The sequence below is a fragment of the Panthera pardus genome, unplaced genomic scaffold (genome assembly GCF_024362965.1).
Source record: "Panthera pardus isolate Hobbes unplaced genomic scaffold, ASM2436296v1 HiC_scaffold_11, whole genome shotgun sequence".
Taxonomy (NCBI): Eukaryota; Metazoa; Chordata; class Mammalia; order Carnivora; family Felidae; genus Panthera; species Panthera pardus.
Window position 1 is genome coordinate 8847188 of NW_026526666.1, and position 24274 is coordinate 8871461.

A 24274-nucleotide genomic window follows, 5' to 3' on the forward strand; every position below is an offset into this window, starting at 1 on the left:
CTAAATTGGATGTAGGATTGGGTGACAGGAAAGCCCAGCTACAGTAGATATAACATTCTCCCCCAAACCTGTTCCACCTCCTATACTCCCTCTCTGAATTGATGGTCCCTGGACCTGATTAATTACCCAAGTAAGGAGCCCAGGAATCATCCTTACCTTTCTTTCCTCTCTACTCCTCATATTCATAGTCTTGATCTTTTCTCTGTCTTTGAGTCTCTCTCAGATCTGAGCCTCCTTCCTATATCCACTGCCACTGTCTTGGTTCAAGTTCTCATTTCTTCCCTGAACTGCTTAGTCTCAAGTCTTAACTTTAAACCATCTTCCATGTGGCCCCAGCTTGACCATTCTAAAAATAGACATCTAACCATCTTATCTCCTGCCTAGATCTTGTCTGTGGCTTTGCATAACACCTAGTTTAAAAGCTAACTTCCTGAGTATGTCATGTATTGTAGCCCCCCATTTTCGTATAATAATGGATTCTTGCAAATGTGTTATCAGTCACGGTACCCCAGTCCTGTCAAGGGTCAGCTCCCCTAAGACACAACTTTATAGATGGGGTGGGGGGGGGGTAGCTGGGAAAGTCGATATTCAAAATCTAAACCTGTTATGCTAGGTAGGGAACCATCTGTCTCTAATACATGTGTGCTAAAATCATAGTATGAAGGAATAATACATTTACATGTTATTATAAGGATTCTGTTCTCAAGAGTTTTGAATATATCATCTCTAAATGCATTTTGTCTTAGAGACTTAAAATTCAACCATATATTTAAAATATAATATCGTTGCTGTTCATTCAGTTCAGATTTATTGAATGCCCACTAGGTACGAGACCCTACCCTTTAGTTCTTTTCCTTCATAATAGAGCAGAAATGAGAGACCTAGAACAGTGTTTGATGGAAGCCATTTGCCTCTTTCTGCATACCTCATGACTCACATCTTTGTCTCTATTGCACTATTTGAGACTTACTACCAGAATCAGCACTTTTCTTTTTCTGGCTTCTTACTCATTTTCATAAATAAAATTCACTATTCAAACAAATGTCCAAAGACGCAGATGGAGGCAAAGATGGCAACATGGTAGAAACCGGTTGATTGATAAAGAGTGTGATGCGGTGATAGCTTAGCTTTAGAGAGTACTTACTCTGCGCCAGGCACTGTTCTAGGCACTTTACAAAGAGTAACTGAATCCTCACAACTCTATGAAGCAGGTGCTATGATCTCCATGTGGCAAATGAAGAAACTGAGACCCAAGGATACTTTTGGACCTTTGTCAGCTGAGAGCTATGCCCACCACCTCCCAGATTCACCTCCTGTCTGTTCCACTTGAGCTAACTACATTTCTCCTGGTTGGAGGTCGTGGGGGGGGGGGGGGGGGGGGAGGGGCTTTGGTCTCTCCAGCCCTGTGGTTTTGTACATGCTGTCCCATCTGCCTGGACTGCTCTGCTTTGTGCTCACCTCATTCTTGGAGACCAGGTCAGGCCCACTCTCCTTTGTAAAGTCTTCCCTGTCTAATGAGGTGAGGTCCAGCTCTGCTGGCCAGCACCTTGCCCAACCTCCCCATCTTGCTGTAACTATGTGCTTACAGATGTCTCTCTACCACCAGAGAAGGTACTGCCAGGCCTGGCTGTCTCATTGTTGAGTCCCTGGGGCTTGCTACTATGCCTAGCCTATAATTGGCACTTCAAGTTTTGCTGAATTGATGCACAGGATTCCTGGATTTTACACTTTCTTGTCGCCCCCATACCGTCTGGCACCACATATTGCAGACTCTTAGTCAATGGGAGCGGGAGCCTGGTTTCCCTGCCAGCAGCCTAACTTAATAAAACAGAGCAACACAAAACCCGCCCCCCCCCCCGCCTTTTTCTCCCGTGTCCACATCACAATTAATACCCCAGGATCTGAATTCCTTTCGAAGCCCTCCCACCAGTCGAATCCAGCGGGACCCGAGGGGTCTGACTGACTCCCCCGCTCAGTGCAGAAGGGGCAGGGTGGGGAGCCATCAGGGCGCAGGGTAACCGCATCCCGCGCCTTCTGCCAGTTCTTGCCTATTAAGGTAAGAGTTCTCGGAGGAGTGCGGGAGCGACCGAAGCGGGGGGATCCCCAGAAGGGGCCCCGCGGCCGGTGCGCTCGCCCGGCGCCGGGGGATCACAGCCCGGATACTGCCAGCTTCAGGGCGGCCCCGGGTCCTACTTTTCTCTTCTGCCCGAGGCCACCTTCCCAGGTTTCCACAGCCACCGGGGCCGCGTCCTCATTCTCAACCGCCACCGCAGGCCTCAAATGAGTCTCTGCACAGGGCGCTGATTAAATGGGTCTCCTGTCCCCAGCGGACGCTCCTACCCGTCAGATGCCCGCAGAAGCACCGAGAGCGCTGCGCCCGCGGGGCCCCGCAACCGAGGGACGGTCCCGCGCTGCGGGGGCACAGCGGAGGACGCGTCCTTCCGGCCTTCGGCTCTCCGCCCCCTCTGCGCCCCCACCCCACGCCAGTCTCTCGGGGTCCCCTAGGGCCCGCTCCAGCCCCGCGCCGGGCGCAGGCCCCGCCCCGCCGCCCCGCCCCCGTCAGGCCCCGCCCACGGCCCCTCGCGCTCCGCCCCCTCCCCGCCGGCTCCCGCCGCTCCCGGCGCTCCGAGCGCGGGCCTGGGGACTCGGGATCCCGCCGCCGGGGCCGCAGCATGGGGCGCTTCCGCGGGGGCCTGCGATGCATCAAGTACCTGCTGCTCGGCTTCAACCTGCTCTTCTGGGTGAGACCCGGAGCCCGGAGGGCCGGGCAGGGGAGTGGCCGGGCGGGGGCGCGGGGCCAGGGTCCCCGGGGAGCTGGCCTTTGCGGCGTCCGAGCCGGGCTCCTGAAGGCTGGGTGTTCAAACAGGCGGAGGTGTGGAAGAGGCAGACAAAGAGGGAGGGGGGGAATAAAAGGGGAGGGATGGAGGGGAAGGAAGCACAGAGGGAGGGAGAGGTTGAGCAACAAGAAACGGTGAGAAGGTGGGGGACACCTTGTGGATCTTAGCTTTGAGGAACCTCTGCCTCAGCTGGTGACTCCAGATGCGGGGACACCAGCCCCTCCTCACCTCACCTCCTGAGGAGTGGGTCCCCCCAGCCTCCAGGGCACTCACCCCTTCTTGCTCTCCCTTTCTACCGCAGCGGGGGCCTGGCCAGGGCGCTGGAAGAGAACCCCCCCTTTCCCCCCCGAGCCCAGGATGGGGCTGCCGGGGGTGGTGCCCCAAAGGGCGTGTGTGGAGACACCACCTGGCGAGGATGGTTTTGTTTAGGAAATTGGGGGTAGGAGTGAAAATGGTATGGGGGGGGGGGGGGTCGTCCTTATTCTGGGTGTTAGAAGAGGGTACCACGGGCCGGGAGGGGGTGGTGGTGCTCTTCTGCGAAGCGTATGGACGGAAGAGAGGGGCTTGCAAAGGGCATCGGCATCTCCCCACAACCCCTAGCCCGCAGCCTCTGCTAAATACCACAGATGATCTCATTCAACTTTGCATTGAACCAGCATTCCCCGGATTAGTGGTTCACAGAGAGATAGGGCCATGCCCCTGGTCTCCTATATTATTGGGACGAGGTTAGGACCAGACCATCCCTAGATCCCCGGCTATCCTGTCTCGGGCCCTGGAGGACAAGGTCTAAAAATTGTTTTCTCTGCACGTTCCTGCTTGGGCTTTCTCAAGAAACTGTCAGTCAGTATAACTGCTCAGTTAGACCCTGGGGGAAAATAAAAATTTTGTTTTGGGTGAACAGGTTCTTAAAGCTGGGGTGGCGGGTTGTGGGGGGGGTGGGGGGAGCAGCAGTGGCCTGGGTGCTTTGAAACAGCCAGGAAGGAAGAGGATGGTGATTGTCCTATGGGCTCTGGGGAGTCGGTCTTCCCATGGCTGCAACTAATTAATTATTGAGTGATGGGCTCTGCTCATGTCTGCCAACCCATTAGCCCAGATGGCTGGGTGACTTCAGCAACTGCAGCCTCTCAGAAGACAAGTTACCAGGCTCAGCATCCTGCAGCAGGAGAAGGTGTGAAGGAGGCACCCCAAAGACAGCCCCTGAATTTTAAAAATACACATGGTTTTTGTATCCCAGGCATTTACACTCAGCCTACTGTAGGGAGGGACATTTCTAAAGGCCCTTTATGTTGTGCTTTTTAATAGTGTGGCTTAATTTCAAAAGCTGTTAATTATAGATGTCATGCTTGGGTGACACCCTTCGCTCTCGCTGCTTACAAATTCAAAACAAGTTTCATATCAGCCTTAGAAGGAATTCTCGGGCTGGGCTCAGTGCTTACTTAGTGCCTGATGTTATGCCAGCCCTTCCAGGGATAAGAGGAAGCATTTCTTGAATGTTTTCTGTGTGTCAGGACAATGCTAAGCACATTGCATTCATTATTACACTTAATCCTCACAACAGTCCTCACGTGTATAATATTGCTATCCCCATTTTTACAGTTGAAGAAAGAGGCTCAAATAGGTTGACTTGCCCAAGGTCAAATAGCTAGTGAGTGGCAGAGGCAGGACTCGAACTCCTAAGCACTGTGGTACATCACACTCCTAAGCAGGGGTTCTCAAAGAGTGGTTCCTAGACCAGCAGCATCAGCGTTTCCTTAGAACTTGTCAGAAATGCATATTCTCAGCTCCATTCTAGGCCTGCTGAAGCAGGAACTCTGGGGGAGGGACCCAGCAATCTATTTTAGCAAGCCTTCTAGGTAATTCTGACGCATGCTTGAGTTTGAGAACCACTGTTAAACAATTATTAAATAAGTATTATAAAGATCATTTATCACATAGAAATATAAATTAATATGTATAATTTGTCAATATAAAATGCTGTTCCCTAAGTTTGCTAATGTTGTTAAGGAAACAAGCCCAATGCATATAGAACAACAAGTTAATAAGTATATAATCAAGCGAAAAGTTCACACTTCTGGCCATAAGCACAGTAAAGAAGGGAAGTAGGAACGAAGTGATGTTTGAGCGTCTACCATGTGTTAGCTACTGGGGTTAGTCGTGACCTTTTATATGTATGATCTAATTAAGGAGTTCAGAGAAAGGATCACAGCAATAGTGAGGAGTCAGGACTCTTGTCCTGAAGAATAGGGTGCTTAAGCTGAACCCCGAAGGACTGGTTGAATGAAGGTAGGCAAGGCAAGGGAGCGATGCCACCAGCCAATCTGACAAAGGGGTCAGGCTTGAGTGCGGAGATCCCAGGCAGAGTGTGCTTGAGTAAGCTATTCTCATCTCTAGGAGTCTGTTTTCTCGTCCATACTATTGAGGTAATGGGGTTGTCAGGAGGATTAAAAGGAAATGTGTAAAGCGCCTGACCTCCTCTTCCTATGAGTCTAGTACGTAGTAAGTGCTCAAAAAGCGTTGTTATTAGTGCAGACAGGAAGCATTCGATAAAAATTAGCTCTCTTTCCCGAGTCCTGTAATTTGGGGGAATAGCCTGTGTGTTTGCCAAATGGCTTGCAGCTTGTCTTTGTTTTAGGATAACTACATGTTATCTTCTCAATTCGTACTCACGAATTTGGAGCGCTAGAACTCGGAGTGCTCGGAGAGCAGGAGTTTTTTGTTTGTTTGTTTTGTTTTTATGTCTTGTTCACAGTTGCACCTCCAGTGCCTAGAACAGAACCCAGCACGCAGGAGCCACGCAGTGAATAGTCTGTAGAATGAATTCATGAATCTGCAGGTTAGAGGACGTGGTACAAATAACCTTTCCAGTTTGCACAGATAATCAATGATCGACTTTATCTGGACGACCGAGCCTATCTCTTCCTGCTCATTACCTGCCAATTTGTTCTCTCTTGGGCAGATTGAGCCCAGGACAGGGGCAGGGATGGGTGCGGGTGGTATGGGGTCTTCCTCTCTCCATGGGAGGGTGGGGACTGTGGGTCTCGGAGCAGCAGCAGTTACAAGAGGCCTTCCCAGGTCCTCTACATGCACAACCACAGGGAAACGGCCAGCTGAAACCAGTACATAATGATTTAGGGGAAAATCAGTATTTGGGATAAATTATCTAGATGTCTACCTTCACTGTAACTGAGGGAACCTGATTCCAGAAAAGCCCCACCCTAGTTTCTGAAGTTGTTTTTCCTGGTTAGAGGGGTTTGTGGGGAGGTTGGGGAATGGGCAGAGGGTGGGGGCCAGTTTTCCTGGAAGGCTGGGCTTTAACTGTGATATTCAAGTGTAATATTGCCACACACTGTTGGATGTTTGGGTGTCTGCCCCTATGAGATAGAAGGTCCCCCTCGGGGACTACACTCTCTTTCCTAGCAGGCCTTCAACAGAAGGCAGGCAAGGAGGTAGGGGTGGGTGTGTTCTGTGATCTGCAGTTTGACAAATCAATTTGCAGCCTCCTCTGGCAGTTTGGTTTAAGTAAGCCTCCCCAGGCTGTGCTCCTGATTTTATAAACATTCAGCTAGATCCTGCCAGAGCCAGCACAGCACTGCCTGGCCCAGGGCCGCTGACTGTATTCACCACTGAATTTTTAAAAACAGAAGTACAGCCTAGCCATGAACCCCACCAAATTCATGTCTGTTATCATGGTCGATGTCTAACATGGAACCCCTCCCAACATCTGTCATGTCTAAATTCGGACACTGCAATCAGATAGCACAGTATATTCCCATGCCTTTCACTGAAATCACCTTTATTTTTTTCTTCTGTTGCATAGCAATATAAACAAAACACCACAGTCCACCACACTGCATATGTTGGTTTCAAGAAAAACCTGGGCGCTGTTTATTCCTTGGTTTATTGTTGTACGCTCAGCGTTTTCCTATCATTGTGCTATACCGAGCAACTTGGTGTTAGCGACCGACAGGAAGCAGGACTGCTCATTGTTGAAAGTCACATGCCATATATGGCTTGTCTGAAGTTTCTCTCCTTTCCTTCTTACCACTATTCATGCAGCTTTGGGGTTTCAGTCGGTGATGTCTAGCAGGTGCTGTTGGGAAAGACTGTGTCCCGTGGGCTGGGGAGTAAAACATATTTGACCCTACTGAAGCTTACACAGGTTGCCTCCTCCACTTTGTCAAATTTAATTCAAACAGTGACTTCAGAGCTACCACCCGTTCAGAATACTGGTTTAGAAAAATACCTGAAGAAAGTATTCTTTGGAGTCCACCCAAAAGCTAGACCACTCCAGAAGGCAGACAGGAATTTCCTTGGCCTTCTGGTAGGATAGTCTTTGTTTCTGATTTCTGTCTAGGGGGGGAAGATAGCAGTGGAGGCCAGCCTCCCCTAACGTGGACGAGAGGGGCCTGGCGTTGCTGGAGGGGGCAAGGAGTCTATGACAGTGCCAGTGTGTGGAGGCTAGAGGTATAGTGCCAGTAGTCGGGTAGACCTCGGACAGGTCCAGGCAGTATGGCCATTCAAATCCAGGAACTCAAAGCCAGGAAGGTGGATACTGGCATCACACTGCCTGGGTTGTTCTTGCCTGTGTTATTTACTAACTAGGGGACCTTGGACAAGTTGTTCAACCTCTTTGAGCCTCAGTTTTCTCATCTATAAAATAGACATAATTGAGTACCAACATCCATCTGTGATTTTTGTGCAGATAAAATGAGTTACTATAGGCAAAATAGTAAGTATAGTACATGTGCATAGGTAACACTCAATAATGTAAGCTATTAGCAGCAGTCATATTTAAGCATTAGAAGTACAAGTAGAAACCAGAATCTAAGAGGTTCATAAAGGTAAAGAGAAGTGGCAGGTAAGTGGCCTAGGTCCAACCAACCAACTAAAAGGGCAAGAGTTTCATAGCTTCCGAAAGGCACGGAGTCCAAAGGACAGATGTCCTCTGCAGTTCCTCAGGAGACATATGCTGACGACCTACTGTGTGCCCGGCACCCTGCCAAGTGCTTGGGCATTCAAAAATGATTAAGACACGGTCCTTGACCTTGAGACGCTCATGCCTCTATGTTAGCGCTCCATTTTCCCTTTCACTGTGGCTTATTTCCTCTCTAGTGTCTTTGCTCCTCGAGGGCAGTGACTGTTTCTTGCTGGGATCCTCCTTTGTCTCTCCGCACCTAGAAGAGGTTCAGCGGTCACTGGCAAAGCTCTGGCCAACAGGACTACGTTCACTGATGGCAGCACAAGGGCTGCCTGTTTGTGCCCTGCTCTCCCTCTCTACTACCAAGGGGAAGGCTTTGAGAAGCGATGGGAAAGCCTTTGGTGATGGCCGCCCCTCTAACTTCAGTGTGTCTGTGAATCATTGGAAGATCTTGTCCAAATATCCACTTTGCTCAGTAGGTCTGCATCTCTAACAAGCCTCCCAGTGATGCTGATGCTGCTGGTCTAGGGAATACGCTTTGGTTTAGATGTGGCCTGAAGAGGTCAAAGACCTACTGGTGGCTCTCATTTCTGAACGGGGCAGAGAGTACCCTTTGTTTTGGCTTCCTTATGGCATTTCTCTTAAAAGACTTTTTTTTTTTTTTCACATTAAGACTTGATGGTTTCTAGAATTACCCAGTGACCATGTGTCCATTGTTCACTTCATTTCACTGTGCAATTCTAGAACATGCATGCAATATCCTTATGTCTCCAACCATGTGTGACAAAAAAGAACATAACCTCCATCCCCTACGTTAATATTGACCATTAACATCACAACAGGGCTGTTCTCCTGAAGTAAGTGATGCTGTACTGACCACTGAGGCAAATCACGTCACGGTTGCTAAAGAATTCGGAGAAGGAATTGAGGAAGAAGCAGGTAAAATGAGAATATCCGATTGGCTGAGAGCATATCTTACAGATGAGTAAGGGTTACCTTGGCCGGCCTTTTTCATCCTTTTTGGATTTAATTGGACACGAAAATAATAATGCTAATTAACATTCATATGATGTTTTAGTTTACAAAATGCTTTCGCATGCCTTATCCCATTTGATCACAAATTGCAACGGGCCCATGACATAATGTAATTATCCCCATTTTACAGATGTGGAAGCCGAGAGTCAGGTCCAGTATATGAGAGGCGGGAGAGAGGTTGAGAACATGACTGATCAGTTTAAGACAGAGGAAAAGCAAGATGGGAATCGAGAAAGGGTATATATGTATCAAGAGACAGTTTTTAAACTTAATTTCAGAAGCAAAACCTTGAGGAAGAATAGTAAGCATTATATAAATGTAAGCTGTGTGCCGCTGCTTTCCTGAGCGCATTTTCTACATTAGCTCCTTAAATCCTCACTCCCATCTCCGAAATAGCAGCTATTGTTACCCCTAGTTTGCACAGGAGGAGACAGAGGTGCAGACACTTTAAGAGACTTGGCGGGGACTCTGAGCCAGCCAGCGACAGAGCCGGGTTTCCGTGTGTGGCCCCAGACTCTCTGGTGTCAACCACTCTAAGTCTGCAGACCAGCAGGAGAGAAGGTTGGAGCTGTGATGAATGTGTGCATTCCAATATGCTGACCGTGCTACTAATCATATGCGGCGACTCAGATTTAAATTAGTTAGTATTAAAAGAGACTTAATATTCAGCTCCCCAGTCACAGTAGCCCCATGTCAAGTGCTTGATAACCATAGGGGGCTAGTGGCTACAATACTGGACAGCGCAGAGAGGGAATATCTATATTCACATCACTGGGAAAAGTTCTATTGGATAGCTCTAGCCTAAGTATAGTTATTCTTTCTCTCTAAACCATTTTTTCTGTTTATCTCTCATTAGGTCTTATAAAACTAAAGAGAGAGGGGAAGTATAGTTTTTAGAAAGGGGCACTGACGTCTGGAGTATCGGATGATTGAGAAAACTCAAGGGGATTCTAGCTATCCTAGAAAGAGCATAGAGCTAAAATAAAAGTGAGGGGAGACAGGTGGCAGAAGACTTAGTTATTGGTACTATGGGACTGGTGTTTCCTACCTTGAGTAGGATTCAGTTTTCAGTTTGACTGTATGTAGTAACTTTAGCACCTCTACCACCATAATGACACTAAGTGCCACTCCCACTCCCTCTCCTAAGTGTGAACCGTGAACTCATTTAACCTCTTAGGGAGGCACGGTTATTACCTCCACTTTGCAGATGAGGAAGCTGAGGGTTAGAGGGATCAGGTGTCTTGCTCAAGATCACAGACTAGTAAGTGACAGAGCCTGATTCCAATCTAGGATGCCTAGAACCTCCGCCTGTCGACACCTCAGCACTATATGGTGGATGTTTTTGTTATGATCCAGCCTGAGGGCATCACTATGCAGTCAGAATACTCAGAAGCGGTAAAATTTTCAAGAAGAATCGTTGGCAGTGTTCCCAAGTGCGTGCCAAGCCCCGTCCTCCCCATTGTAATGGTGGTTGGGAAAGAGTCAGCTTATAAACTGGGGCACGGAAGTTGGGCGAGGATGGCAAAGCCCCCTGTGGAGCAGGGCCTGGTGCCCTGAAAGTTGCTGTCACTCAGCCAGGAAGCCCATTTGCTCTCCCTGCACATGCTCGAATCTGTCCGGTCCCCTGTTAATGCCCCAGCGCTGTCTGCCTTCACGGCACAAATGGCTTCTGGCAAAATTGCTGTTAAGTAAAAGCTCTCTAGAACACCAAGCTGGACTTTCAGGATTTCTCCGGGATTCCATCCAAGCTAACTTTTTAATAAACCAAAGCTTTTAGGCTTGTTCCAGTCTGACCTGAGTTCTACCTGAAACATTTATTTCCTCCTGTTGTTTCTCTGTACCATCTAAAACTGGATGGAGAGCATTATCATTGATGGATATTTAAGAATCCTATGTATCTCAAGAATAATTCTTGAGATACCTTGAAAGATATTAGGCTCTAAAACAAATATTGCTTCATGCCCAGTCTTTGCTCATATAAAGCTTGATACAGATGAGATATCACAGTAGGCATTGGAGCCCTCAAGGTATATGTCTACTCAGAGGGCGAGCCTGGGATAAGAGCCAGCCAGGTGTTGTAAGGAGGAAGTCAGAGGATGTAGAAAAGGCCATTACTGTCCTCCTGGGAAGTCATCTGCTAGGTGAGCTAAGGCAGACAGCGGATTTCATTCACTTCAGTGACTTGGTGGGTTGGATGTTAGTTCTGTATTTGATCTTCCCTTGATGAAGCCATCTGCTCACTGGAATCATTAGCCAGCAGTCTGTGATATTTGTGTTGCTGTCAAAGACAACTATACGGCCATCACCTTTCTCCTAATCCTTCCTGATCCTTCCCCCCTCCTCCTTTGCCCTGTATCTCTTTAGAGACAAGGCGTTGTGTAGAACCACTGAGTAAATGCAACACACTTTCCAGCACCTGTCTTGTATCTGCTTTGGGGTGGAGGAAAGCTCCACCCCAGGTTAGTTTCCTTCTCCTGTCCCTGGGGTGACCCAGCACTTCCACACTGCCTCCCACGCAATGCCATGCCGGCTGAGCCACACAAGTTAACTTCCTAATGACCTAAACAAGCACAAGAAGGTGTGTTTGGCTCAAATCTATAACCCGGCATTCTTTCCAGAGAGGACATGCTCCTGATTCTGTCGCGATGTTGATTGCAGAACATTACCATCAGTGCAGAGAATTCAACATGGATTGGTTTTAAAATATATCCTTACCCAGAGGCAGTCTTTCGGGAATTTCTGAAGCACGAGCTTGTTCTAATGAAACCGTTATGAGAAAAATAATAGGGAAAATCAGAAACCCTGGTATCTAACCGGCACGTTTCCAAGCTAACATACACTGCTGCAGCCCTGCCTCCCCGTTACACCTCACCTGCTCCGGATGTCAGGGCAAAGGCAGCGAGCTTCCTCAGGTCTCCTGTGGCCTTTGGCTCTTGGGCTTCTTCTGACAGAATCCTCGATTTTGAGAAAGTGCTGTCTGCCTCCTTTCACTGAATAAGGGGATGAAAATCTTGGGAGCTGGCTTTCCTCCTTGAGAAAATTAGTGTCACCGTCCAGAGCAAATGTGCTTCTGACGTTTGCCTGCTGAAAGGATGAAACTCCATTACCCTTATGGTATCATAATGTGGTTTGCAATCACATCAAAACTGTGAGTGCTCATTACGTGATTCCATCCGGGATGAGAACTGCCCCCAAGCTTAAAAGCTTTTAATGGAAACTCTGGGGTTCAAGTGTCATTTCCAGCTTTGCGTGACTTCATCCCCAAGAAGAGATTTGCAGATGAGCTGGGTTGTGGGCGCACATGGTGTTCACCCTGGAGAAGCAAGAATCCAAAATTGCTTTTGTTCAGTCTTTCATTCGAGTCCTTGATTGCTGCTCTAATTGCATTCATATGTCCCTGCCTGTAAAAAGCGTGTGGAGACGTACCCTGTGTCCACGCATGAGGGAACAGCACACATCTGCACAGGCTTAGGAAACACGGAAGTGATAACTACCTGCGCTAGTTTTGGTTTGGTTTTCTGTGGGAAAGTGTTTTGCTGAGTATATTCAGCAGTGTGTTCACACAGTGCCTTCCAAGGTGTCTGCACAGCGTTTCCCAGGCTCAGATGTTTTTGAAAATAGTATTTTGCAAAGTATTCCCTTGGGGGGCAATCATTCCTGTCAGCCTATCTTAGTCAAGTCAGGTTGCCATAAAAAAAAAAAAAATACCATAGATTGGCTTAAACAACAGAAATTTATTTCTCACAATTCTGGAGGCTTGGAAAGTCAAGATCAAGGTATTGGCCGATTGGGTTCTTGGTGAAAGCTTTCTTCCTGGAAATCAGATGGCTGCCTTCTCACTGTGTCCTCACATGGCAGAGAGAGAGAGAGAGAGAGACAGAGAGGGAGAGTGCGGGCTCTAGGGTCTCTTATAAGGGAATCCCATCATGGGGCTCTCACCGTCATGACCCCATCTAAACCTAATCATCCCTCAAAGGCCGCACCTCCAAATACCATCACACTGCGGGTAGGGCTTCAGCATATGAATCTGGGTGGTGGTGGAGGACACAGTTCAGTCCACAGCACAGCCTAAATGGTAACCTTGTGAAGGCCCTCCACTCTTGCACTTAACAGATGTCTGTTGGGAGCCTGCTCTACAAGGCTGAGGGGTAAATCAACATACACCCTGTCCCTACCCTCATGCAGCTCAGGCCTTAGTTTTTTTCAATGCCAGAAATATTTACAACGGATTATGTTTTTAATGTTTATTTATTTATTTTGAGAGAGACAGAGCGGGGACGGGCAGAGAGAGAGAGGGAGAGAGACAGAGAATCCCAAGCAGGCCCCGCCATGTCAGCAGAGACCACACGCGAGGCTCGATCCCAAGACTGTGAGACCACTGACTTGAGCCAAAATCAAGAGTCAGGCACTTAACCAACTGAGCTACCCAGGCACCTCTGAATTCCAGAAATATTTAAGTAGAAGTGGTTACATGAGACATGAAGGAAAATACATACGCAGGCCAGCGTAGGTTTCCCAGAGGAAGTGACAAGAGAGCTGATAGCTGGGGGTGGGGATGGGGGGCAAGTTGGGGAGCTCAGGGGAGGGGGAGGGGAGGAGAGGGGAGGAGAGCTTTCTAAGCTAAAGAAACAGCAAAGGAGTAAGCGGAGGCCCTCAAGTGTGAGGAGGAATTGAAACTGTGTCTCCCATATAGGTGAAAAAATATGTACTGAGAACTTCCCCAAGTGAAGCTTTTTTTACCCAAATAGGGGGCTTTCTGCTGGGTTTAGTTATCAGGTAGCAGAGTAGCATGTATTTGCTTTTTATGATCAAGGTTTGGCTGGCCGCCTCTGGGTGTGGGTGTGGGTGCGGGTGGGAAGCTGGGCAGCCCTGGGCACCAGGGTCTGGGGAGTGATCTTTGCATTTTCGCATCTCAGCACAGCCCGCTTTCCAACTTAGTGCCTTCCAAAGAACCATGTTTGTGATCCATGAAATCTTTGTTTTCTTTAAGTGAAAAAAATATGTCCTCAAGATGGAACATTACATCAGCAATCCTAGGAAAGTAGAAATAAATACAGCAAAATAAAATTGAAATCCTTTGACAAGTTCTGCTTTGTGCCAGATGATCTGTTTCTGACAGATAGCCATTCCTTAAAGGAAACTTTTTGCTCATCACTTTCTTAAATGCTTTCTGAGCAGGTCTGGAGACCTCTCCGCTGCTACTTCAGTTTTAGAGCACAAACTGCCTTCTCTAAAGACATATGCTTACAATTTGCAACTTTGTGTCCTGCAAATGCTCTGGAGTATGGTTAGATACTGAAACCACTTGCCTGTGAAGATGCATAATATAGTTATATCTGGTGACCCCCTATTTAATGACATGGATGTATATGTCACTGTTCCCTTCACTGTTACCTTTTTTCCCCTATTTGATTCCTGTCCTCTTTTTAAATGGTGGGCACACATTTGCCCTCAAAATTCTGTTTCATCACATTCTCTGAGTTCGTAATGCACAGTTGGTCCTCAGAAAAGAAATGTGACACAAAGGATAATGATATCTGGCATATTCTCGTGGGCTGGTTCTGTGATTGAATTCTTACCTGCAAGGTTTGTGTCTGTTGTGGACCACCCGGTGGGAACCAGCTTCTCCATGAGCCCCTGAGATCCTCCTGAGAAGGAACTGGGTCTTCCTTTCTTATGAATCTTTGGCTCCTGGCTCACAATAGATGTTCAATAAATGTTTAAGTGACCAACATCAAAGTCCCACTCATGCTGCTGTAGGAAAACATCCATTCCTAGAAAAAACAACAGCTCTAGTGAGAATTACTCCAGAGGCATGAGGATTGGTACGAGTCCTGGACTCAGGGGCAGCCCTCAGAAAAGTTCTTTAGTTAGGAGAGTGGATCCTCACCACTCAACTACATCCACTCTCTAGCGTCCCTGCTCCCTCCTTCAGCCATCGGGTCTTTATCTCTGGCTTCTCACTGTCTGGCACGAAGAAGCACTCATGCTCCTGATTGTTCCATCAAAATGAGTAGCTCCCGTCTCCCCTCCCCTCAAGGCCCTGCCATGGGCTTTCCAAGATGGCAGCAAACTAAGTAGAAGCCACGGGCCATGCATGGTCTGCCCCAATGTGCCTTTCCAGCCCCAGATTTCTCTCTCTGCCCAACACAGGTTCCAGGTAAGGAAGGAAAGCCTTACCCATGCTGTTCCCTCTGCCTGATATTTTCTCCCCCCTTCCAGTCCTCCCTGGCTCAGTGACTTGCAGCCCATTCTTCAAGGTGTAAATCAAAATGCCTTCTGCCGAACACCGGTTGTCATGCTTTGCTCTGCCCCCCAGGGCAGTGTGACGCTCTCCCATGAGCACACTTCCTGCATTACGTTGCATGTGTCCATTCATGGGATTATCTTCCATGTGAGACTGTGAGTCCTGTCTTTCAGCATTGATTTCCTAAAGCCTAGCACATCCCCAACTGGGACCGCAGTTGATTCCTTGAAAGATGGGAGGAAGGGGAAGGAGGTGAGGGCAGGGGCAAGAGAAGGAAAGGGCGGCCTCATTCCTTGTTTGTTCCAACACTGGCTGAGGTGCATGTTGTGGCTGAGATTAAAAGGAAAAGAAAGAGCGGAAAAACGGAGGGGTTTGGGCCTAGAAGGGGTTAAAATTTAAGCTTAGTGGGCCTGAAGTCTTCTCCCACATCACTTAGTGAGATGTCTCTTCCCGGGTTTGGGACACACAGAGCAAGGGGACTCACTGACACCTGCCTTGCTCTCTTTGCCCCTGGCTGCACTCGAGTTGGGGTGAAGTTTTTCAATTTAATTCAGTTTGTAGCATGAGTTAGATCAGTCAGAGTCCAGTGATCAGAGTATTACAAGAGCCTTACCGGAATGGTGAGTTTGAAAAAACCAAAGGGCTACGTGGTCTGTGTTGATGTCACTTTCCAAAGCAGCGATCACTGTTGTCACGAGCAACCTCAGGCCTGACTGGTCCTCACCCACGTATTCCTGACATAGCCAGTGGCTATGTGCTGGGAGGATTCCCTCCACACAGTGATGACATTCAGTTAAGCCACAGTTTCCTTGACCCGGGAGGAAACCCGTGTGGTTTGGGGTTGGGGGCGTGGATGAGCAAGCCCAGATTTTTTTCTCCTTGCCCCGTGGCTTTAAATTGCAACTTCTCTTTTAATTTTCCATTATGCAGTGAATACATGTGTGCCAGAAGTGGACAAATGTGTTCCGTCTGGGAGGGTGATCCCAGACAGCAACAAATTAAAGTCTGTGTACAGACATGCCAAAAATGTGGCCGCGTGGTGGGGTGTCCCTGGGACCAGTCACCTCCTCCACAGTCTGCTTGGTGGCTGCAGGCCTTTGGCCTGACGCCTCTGTCAACAGATTTTGCTTTGTATTTGGAAACTGTCTTTCCATCAAGTCGCCGCAGAGGCAAGATGGGAGGGTTGCCTGTGAGGCTTTGCTGGGCACGTCTGTCCCAGGCAGCCTCGGGGAGCTTCTAGGACAGTGTCCTCCCAAGGGCATCATTCTCTTTCCTACACCAGAACAGCAATGACCTCAAAGCTGGTTCCCTCCCAAACTAAAGCACGGCCCAAGAAAAGCCTCCCCGCTCTTTCAGGGTTGAGCAGATAAACTACCCTATAATGCTTTAAAAAAAAAAAAAAAGAAAGAAAAGAAATAACATTTTTAAGTTTACGAGAGTAATACATGCTTAATGCACACAACTTAGACGGTAGAGTGGGAAAAAAAAAGCCACCCATAATCCCACCTTCAAAGATACATACTGTGACTGTTTTAGCATGACTTCTTTCAATATTTTTCCATGCCATGCTACCCTTTTAAACATGCAAAACCCCTTTTAAAGCTGTCACACTCCGGGGTGGCTCAGTCAGTTAAGCGTCCGACTTCAGCTCAGGTCATGATCTCTTGGTCTTGGGAGTTGGAGCCCCACATCGGGCTCTGTGCTGACAGCTCAGAGCCTGGAGCCTGCTTGGGATCTTATGTCTCCCTCTGTCTCTGCCCCTCCCCTGCTCACGGTCTGTCTTTCTCCATCTTCCAAAAATGAATAAATGCTATAAAAAAATAAATAAAAAAATAAAAAGCTGGCAGACTCCAGCTCCCTTAGCTGTCCCTCACATTATCCAATTAGTGCTTTCCCCTAAGTACTGGAAACTTTTACTTATTCCACATGAGAGAGTCCAGCTGGTGGAGTGCTAGAGCCTCTGACTCCCCATGCTCTTCTGAAGAAGCCGGCCACAGAGGGAAGTGGCCTGGAGACAAGGGAAGGACAAAGTCCTTACATAAGTCCAGCCAGAGAGCCCTAAACGGGAGCACCAGGTCCTTCAGCAGCAGTCCTGCGAATGGAGGGATGCTGCATCCAAAGGGCTCTGGTCTGACCCTGACTTTGATGCCCTTTTCCTTCGGAAAACCTCTACCGCCCTGACCGCATCCTGTCCTGTTGCTAGCATGTGTGTGTGCTCTTCCCTGTCGGGCCAGAAGCAGCCTCTGAACTGCTCATGTGATGATGGGCTCGGGCGCCCCCGCACCAACGAGAGGGGTTGGCCGACCCAGGAGGCGATCTTGACATCTGCTTGCTTCCCCACGAGCCTCAAGCCCAGCAGGTGCACAGCGAGTATCTGTTGATTGACTGATAGGACACAATTCGAGATGGGTGTTTGTGGCAGGAGTTGTGACAGTCCTGCGACGGGAGGAAAGACTCCCAGCGTTGATGCGGAGCCTCACAGAAGCCCTCAGAGTGGCCGAGAGGAAGCAGGCAATGAGTCTACCAGCCGCTGCCTGCGCCAGCCACACGGCCTCTCCATGAGCCGCACAGTACACAGACCGTGCTTTTTCAGAAAATTATTTTTTCCTTTCTCACTTTCCATGGAAACTCAAAATAGCAACCAAAAAGAAAAAAAAAAAAAACCCAAAACAAAACAAAACAAAAAAACAGCTGAGCTCCCTCTCTGCCTGCAAAACCATCCCCAGGCCGTACTGTGATCATAGAGGCCCTGGTGGAGACAGGGTTCTAGATCCCTCTAAAAGACCTTTCTAACTGGGCACTGCACACTCATGAGGTGAAAGCGGGTTCTGAGGTGGTGTGCTTTCTTCCAGTTGAGAAAAGTGGGTTTCTTCCAGGTCTTAGAGCTCAGCTTGCTGTTGTGGTGACGGTCCCCTTTCACTGTGATGTCGGTGAGGAGGTGCGGACTGCCCAGCAAGGGGCGATGTGGCAGAGGGTAGATGCCTTCCAGGGGGACTTTTATTGGAACATTCTTTTTGAGATGCCTCCCAGGCTGTGCTGTTATGCCCAGTCACCGCAGGGCAGCCTGGCAGAATGGGGAAAACTCTGGGCTTGGAATCAGGAAATCCCAGTTCTGGTATCACATCAGGTACCTGAGAGGCTTTGAGCACATTGTTTCACCTTCCCTAGGAAACGTGAAGGGCGGACAGGCTGGTTTCTGAAGGGATACCCTCATCCAGCCTCAGCACTCTGTGCCCCCAGCCCACTCCCAGACTATGTGTACACCATCCCTTTCCATTCCCTGAAAAACCAGGTTGTTTCCCTTTCAGCTGGCAGGGTCGGCCGTCATCGGTTTTGGACTATGGTTTCGGTTTGGAGGCACCATGAAGGACTTCTCATCAGAGGACAAGTCCCCGGAGTATTTCTACATGGGTGAGTGACCCCAGCTTGCTTCTCTAAGCTTTACCAGAGCTGCCCCGGAGGCTTAGGGCAGAACCCGCACCTGGACTTATGGAGGGGGAAGTGAGGACGCAAAACCTGACCCCTGTAGACTCCACCTGGCCCCGAGGGTGCAGGGGCCATGTGGCCATGGCAGGCGAGGACCCTGCACCCCTACCCTGCCTGTTGCTCACATGGATCAAGAAAGACCAGTGTGGGAGGACCAGGACCGACCTACTGTGCTTCTCTCAGCCACATCTCATTTCCAAAGAGTTAGAAGGTTGCCTCTTGCCCTCCGAATGAGGTGGGTGTGCCACAAAATCGGTCATCCTCTTGTCCGTCTGGGCTGATGGGGTCTCTGCCGAGTCAGGTTTTTTTGTGTGTGATCTGCTATTTTAAATTGTCGTGAGAGAGACACAATTCCAAGTGAGGAGACATCTCAAAGTTTGGAGGTGCTCAGTCCATCCCTAACTAGGGCCTGCAGAAGGCAGGGCTCCCTACCCAGGGAAGAGGCTGCCTCCCCCACCCAGCTGGAGGAAAGGGATGAGGGCTGCGAGGGCAGCCTGCAGTTCTGAGACAGTGTGGTCAGTAATAGGGGCTGAGCATTTCCCCGGGTTTAGTCCCTCTGATCTCCTCCTCGTCCTCTTCTGCGAATGTCCTCACTCTCCAGCCGCGTGCACCCAGACTCTAGACTTCAAAAAGCTCCAGACCGTTGTCACTGCAGGTCATAGCTCCGTGTGACTGGCCATTTCACGGTCTGTAGCAGCCACACGGTCTGCGTCAGTTGCTGGGGGAGAAGCAGGGCCCTGTGCAAGTCCTTTGCTCCCAGCACGGAGAAGAGCAACGTCCACTGCCGGGCCGGGGGGACTGAGCACCCAGGCTCATTCCACACCAGGAAGGGCCACCCACAGCTGTGTCACCTCCTGTTCCTGGCACCTTTCGCACACTGCCTCCTCCTGCAGAGAGCAGCCAGATCGGTGAGGATACTTCCAGGAGCAAGTAACAAGAAAACCTACTACAAGATGGGTAACTGTAAGGACACTCCACATTCATCAAATCTTAGATGCAGTCTTTTGTAAAACACACAATTATTTTAAGTTCCACCTTGAGGTGGGAAAGAAGAAATGCTGCCAATTCAGCCATGACCGCCCCTAAAATATGCATGCTAATTTTAGAAACATTAAAGTGTAAATATGTAAAATGTATATCGAAATTGATGAAACGTGGGGAGGGAAGAGTGGCGGTGGGGAGTCTCGTCTCCAGAGCTAGTTCTGGGTCCAGCAAAGTCATCAAGGAGCCAGGGTTTTTCCGTCTTTCCACCGGCAGTCCTTGGGATAACCTCAGACACCTCCCCTCGGGTTTAAAAGACAGCCGTTGTGGCTCCACGTCTCATGTCCTCATACGGCAACCTCCGAAAGAGAAAAAAAAAGAAGTTTCACCTCGCGTGGCCCCTTTTAGGGATGAATACCACCTTTGTCAGAAGACCCCCAGCAGACCTCTCCTCGCAGCTTATTGGCCAGGACTGTACCGTGTGTTCCAGCCTAAGCCAATCATGGCCGAGAAGAGAACTACTGTGACTGGCTCTCTGACTAATGGGGAGGCACCCTGGGCTTGGGAAGGGGCCCAGGCTCCCCGGAGGGCCTCTGACCCTTGGACAAAGTCAGAGTTTTGTGCCAAGGACGGAGCGGAGGAATCTGCCATCATGCTTAGCACCGAAATGCTCTTTTCCACTCACGTGGTTTCCAGGGAATGCACACCCTTCCGTCCAGAGCCAGCACGCACATTTAACATATTTCTCCTTGAGGAACTCCTGGCTCTGAAAACCTCGTCTCCATCCCAGGGCAGGCCCCAGTGCCCCAAGACAAAGCTCGGCCTGTCCTTGTCCTGCGCCACCTCCCCGGGGATGCCCAGAAACAGTCAGGGGAGGGGAGCAGAAGGAATGAATCTCCCTGCCCCCCCCAACCCCCATATGCTGCTGGTAGTCCAGGACCTGCTTATTTCATACTTGTTCCCCACGATGTCTGACTCAGTTCAGCATAGTCACACCTCAGCACCCGCTGGATTAGCCAGCATGGTTTGATCCTGTTGTCCTGGGATTCTTGCCTCTCAGACATGTGCAGTAATAAACAGCAGACAACAATCACAAGCAAACTTAAGTGCTAACGAGTGGCACAAGCATAACCACTGAATTAGGAAGTAGAAGGGGCTCCTGGCTGGCTCAGTTGGGGGAGCATGCAACCCTTGATCTCGGGGTCATGGGTTCAAACCCCATATCGGGCATAGAGCCTACTAAAAAAAAGACGAAAAAAAGAGAAAAGATTGTGTGGGAACAGTGATGGTGTATGTGCCTGTGACTTTAGCAGTCACATGAAACCAGCGTCACAGATTTAGGAGACACTTCTAAGAGCCACCTGGCCGACCCAGTCAGAAGAACATGCTACTCTTGATCTCAGGCTCATGAGTGTGTGCTCCACGTTGGGCCTAGAGCTTACATTAAAAAAGGAGGAGAAGAAGAAGAAGTGAGAGAAAGCACTAGGGGCCGGCAGGACAGTCTCAGGTGGAGGGGGGCTTGAACGAGGCCTTGGAAGACAGGTGGGTTTCAGACAGACTGACTGAGTTGGGGAGAGCCTTACTCATGACTCGGAATTAGCACTGGCAAACATAAGGCAAGCAGTTACCCATCATTTCCCTCTCCTGGGGAAGTGATGGCTAATTGTTCAGGCTGCTCTCTTATCATAGTCTTCCTAACCTAGCCCCTCCAACCAACTATAGCTGATGCCCAGGGTCAACAATATTTTCTCTCCCTACTCTGAAGCCAGTAGTTACCTGATGACGTAACATGACATCCGTCCCAATAAAATAGTGGAAATCTTTTGCTCCTGAAATCCAGGCACGCTGTGGTTCAGGGTTATTAACATTCAGTCTGTCTTCTCTTCACATGCTGTTGGCTTCGCACTGGCACCCTATTTATCCCCTCTTCCTCGGGAGGGACTCTCAAGACTTTCCATCAAAAGCTGCATTTCTGCCTTCAGGTGGAACCTGGGGGGAGCCCGCCCTTTGCTAGAACCAAAACATGGGAAACATCAACCAGTTCACTTACAGGCAGACCTTCTCCTTCAAGGTGTTTGGCAATAAGTAACTGCCTAATGCCCAGCCACCTACCCACCTCCTCACCAAGTTTGAGGTTGACAGATGTAAATCTCTATAATGCAGTTTCTGAGCTTGAACTGGAAATTTTCAGCACCAGTGAAGAAAACCCATTTTAAAAGGTCATGAAGGCCTGGGTTATGTGAAACACATGTAAGAAAAGCTGTCTCCCTTTCAATGATGATAAGCGTCTGGTTATCTAGTGATCTCTTCCTGGCTGTTTTAATTTGGGGATTTCATCAACTGTGGGTTTATGCAAACATAGGTATTCATTCAAGCAGGGGTGCCTCTATTCTTTCCATTTTTTTAGAGGTTTCTCCATTTGGGAAAAAAAATATAGCCTATTCATGGATGCATCACCCAGCATCTACAGTCGTGGGCACTGGAGTCACACAAAAAAGGATGAGAATGCTGTACTTTCTCCCATGTATCTTTGCAATCTATTCGAAAAGACTCACGGAGTTAACAACTCAAATTCTAGTGGAAACTAGCACGTAAATGCCAGCTAAGTGGTATTTGCAGTGGGTGAATCAGGGGTCATTCTAAACTGGTGAGGCAAGGATCTGATGTAGGTTTGAAAGACCAGACTGTAATCAGTAAGTGGAAGCAAAATGAGGACGGTGAAGGTTGTAGGGCAAGACTGCACAAGGCATGTCCACAGGACAGTGACCAGTGAACCCAGGCTGGGCAGAGAACTCTGGTTGGAGTGTAACAGGTTGGGGCAAGGTGGGAAATAGGACTCGAAGGGCCAGGGAGGGGGCGCCTGGGTCACTCGGTGGGTTAAGCATCTGACTCTTGATTTCAGCTCAGGTTATGTTCTCATGGTCTGTGAGATCGAGCCCCACGATGGGCTCTGCACTGACAGTGAGGAGCCTTTTTGGGATTCTCTCTCTGCCCCTCCCCTGCTCATGCGCTTGCTCTCTCTCTCTCCCCCTCAAAATAAATAAATAAACGTTAAACAAACAAACAAAAGAAGAAGTGCCAGAGAGGGAGGAGGACAATCACAAAGGACCCTGAATGTCAAAACTTGTTAATTTGGTAAGCAGTAGAGGAATAATTCAGGGTTTGGGGGAGGCATGATCAGTGCTGCGTTTATTTTTAAGTTTATTTATCTTGAGAGAGAGAGAGAGAGAGAGCACAAGCAGGGGAGGCGCAGAGAGGGAGGGAGAGAATCCCAAGCAGACTCCATGTGCAGAGCCCAGCACGGGTCTCAAACCCATGAACTGTAAGATAATGCCCTGAGCCGAGATCAAGAGCTGGACGCTCCACCAACTGAGCCACCCAGGTACCCTGGCAGTTCATTTTAAAGAGATTATTCTGGCAGTGGCAGAATGAGAGGGGAGATAGCCCATGCTAGGTTATTGACATAGGCAGACATAGGGCATAACCCTTGGGGGTTGTCAATAGTAGGGACTGTGAAGAAAGAGACAGGCAGATAAGAAATGTTATTAAACGTTATTATTAAACATTATTAAAGTCAGGAATAGAAAGAATCAAAATGACAAAAGATATCAGTGATAGAAGAGTCAAGCCTAGAAGTAATAATTAATGATTTTCAGTGGAAACTTGAGTTGCAGAAGGAAGGGATCCTGCTCAGAGAGAGGGGGAGGGATGTGGACCTGAGGTGAAAGCCAGTCTCGGGAGCAGCCTGTGTATGTTGTCCCAGAAACAAAGTGCTGATAGCAATTTCACAGGTGTACATTCGGGGCCAACAGAAGAGAACCTTTCTAATGATTTTGTAAACCAAGGAAGCTGAGCAGATTTCCACAGATAGAAGTGAGCTTTCCTCTACATCAGTATTTAACCACGAACGTGGCAAAAATCATAATGGAGTGATTATCAATTCGGGAGATTTCCTGTGCTGAGTAAGAGGGTGAAGAGGCTCCATACAGACATTCCTGATCCTATTTTTGAAACGAAAGCAAAATGAACTGCTCAAGATGCAAGAAATGTCATATCTTTATGGACGTATCTGTCAGGACCCTTTTCAAATCCACTCACAGAAACTTGACTCCCACTGTCTTGAGCAAAACAGAAATTTCTTGACTCACAAAACTGAAAAGTCCAGGATCAGTACTCATCTCGGGGGTGCAGGTGGTGCGGTCGGAGCCCAGCCTGTACCCATCTTAGCCCTGCTCCCCTTTGGCTCCATTCTTGGGCGGGTTCCCATTAGATGTGACAACATGGCTGCTCCCAGCTCCAGGTGCCATCTCCCGAGCAACACTGGCAACGGAGGTACATACTTCTTTCATTCCAGCAGCACTAACCAAAGTCCTGAGCCTCACTCTTACTGGCAATCTTGGGTCCAGTGCTTGTTCCCACACCAGTTACTGGAATGGGCTTTTTGGCCGAGGCCTGGGCTTCATGCCTGCCTTAGAGGTTGAGGTGAGGCAGACCACAGGGACTGAGTGGAGAAGGTTTGTGTCTCTCACGGAGAGAGGAGGAAGTGAATTCAGGTTAGGGAAAACAACAGGCTATAAACCGGGCCTGAGGTCCATCTTGTGTGTTTTTAGTGGCCTGGGGCATTGATGTGGGTCTGCCCACCCTTAGTTCTTCCTCAGCCACACTTCCCTTCCCTGTGTCTTCCCTTGAGTGGCTGGTGAAACGCTCACGGTCAGTGCTTGAAGTTCAGCGAAATGTGTTATCAAGAAACTAGAAACCAATGGGTAGAGC

General features: G+C 48.9%; 1 protein-coding gene across 1 annotated transcript in view; it reads left to right on the top strand.

Annotated features, from left to right (window-relative positions):
* Positions 1-2598: 2598 nt before the first annotated feature.
* TSPAN2 (tetraspanin 2) overlaps positions 2599-24274 on the top strand; it is a 58174-nt gene continuing 36498 nt past the window's right edge. Inside the window, exons 1-2 of the mRNA XM_019457939.2 lie at positions 2599-2741; positions 18346-18448. Coding sequence (XP_019313484.1) covers positions 2673-2741; positions 18346-18448 — 172 coding nt within the window. The 5' untranslated portion in view covers positions 2599-2672. The remainder of the gene's footprint in view (positions 2742-18345; positions 18449-24274) is intronic.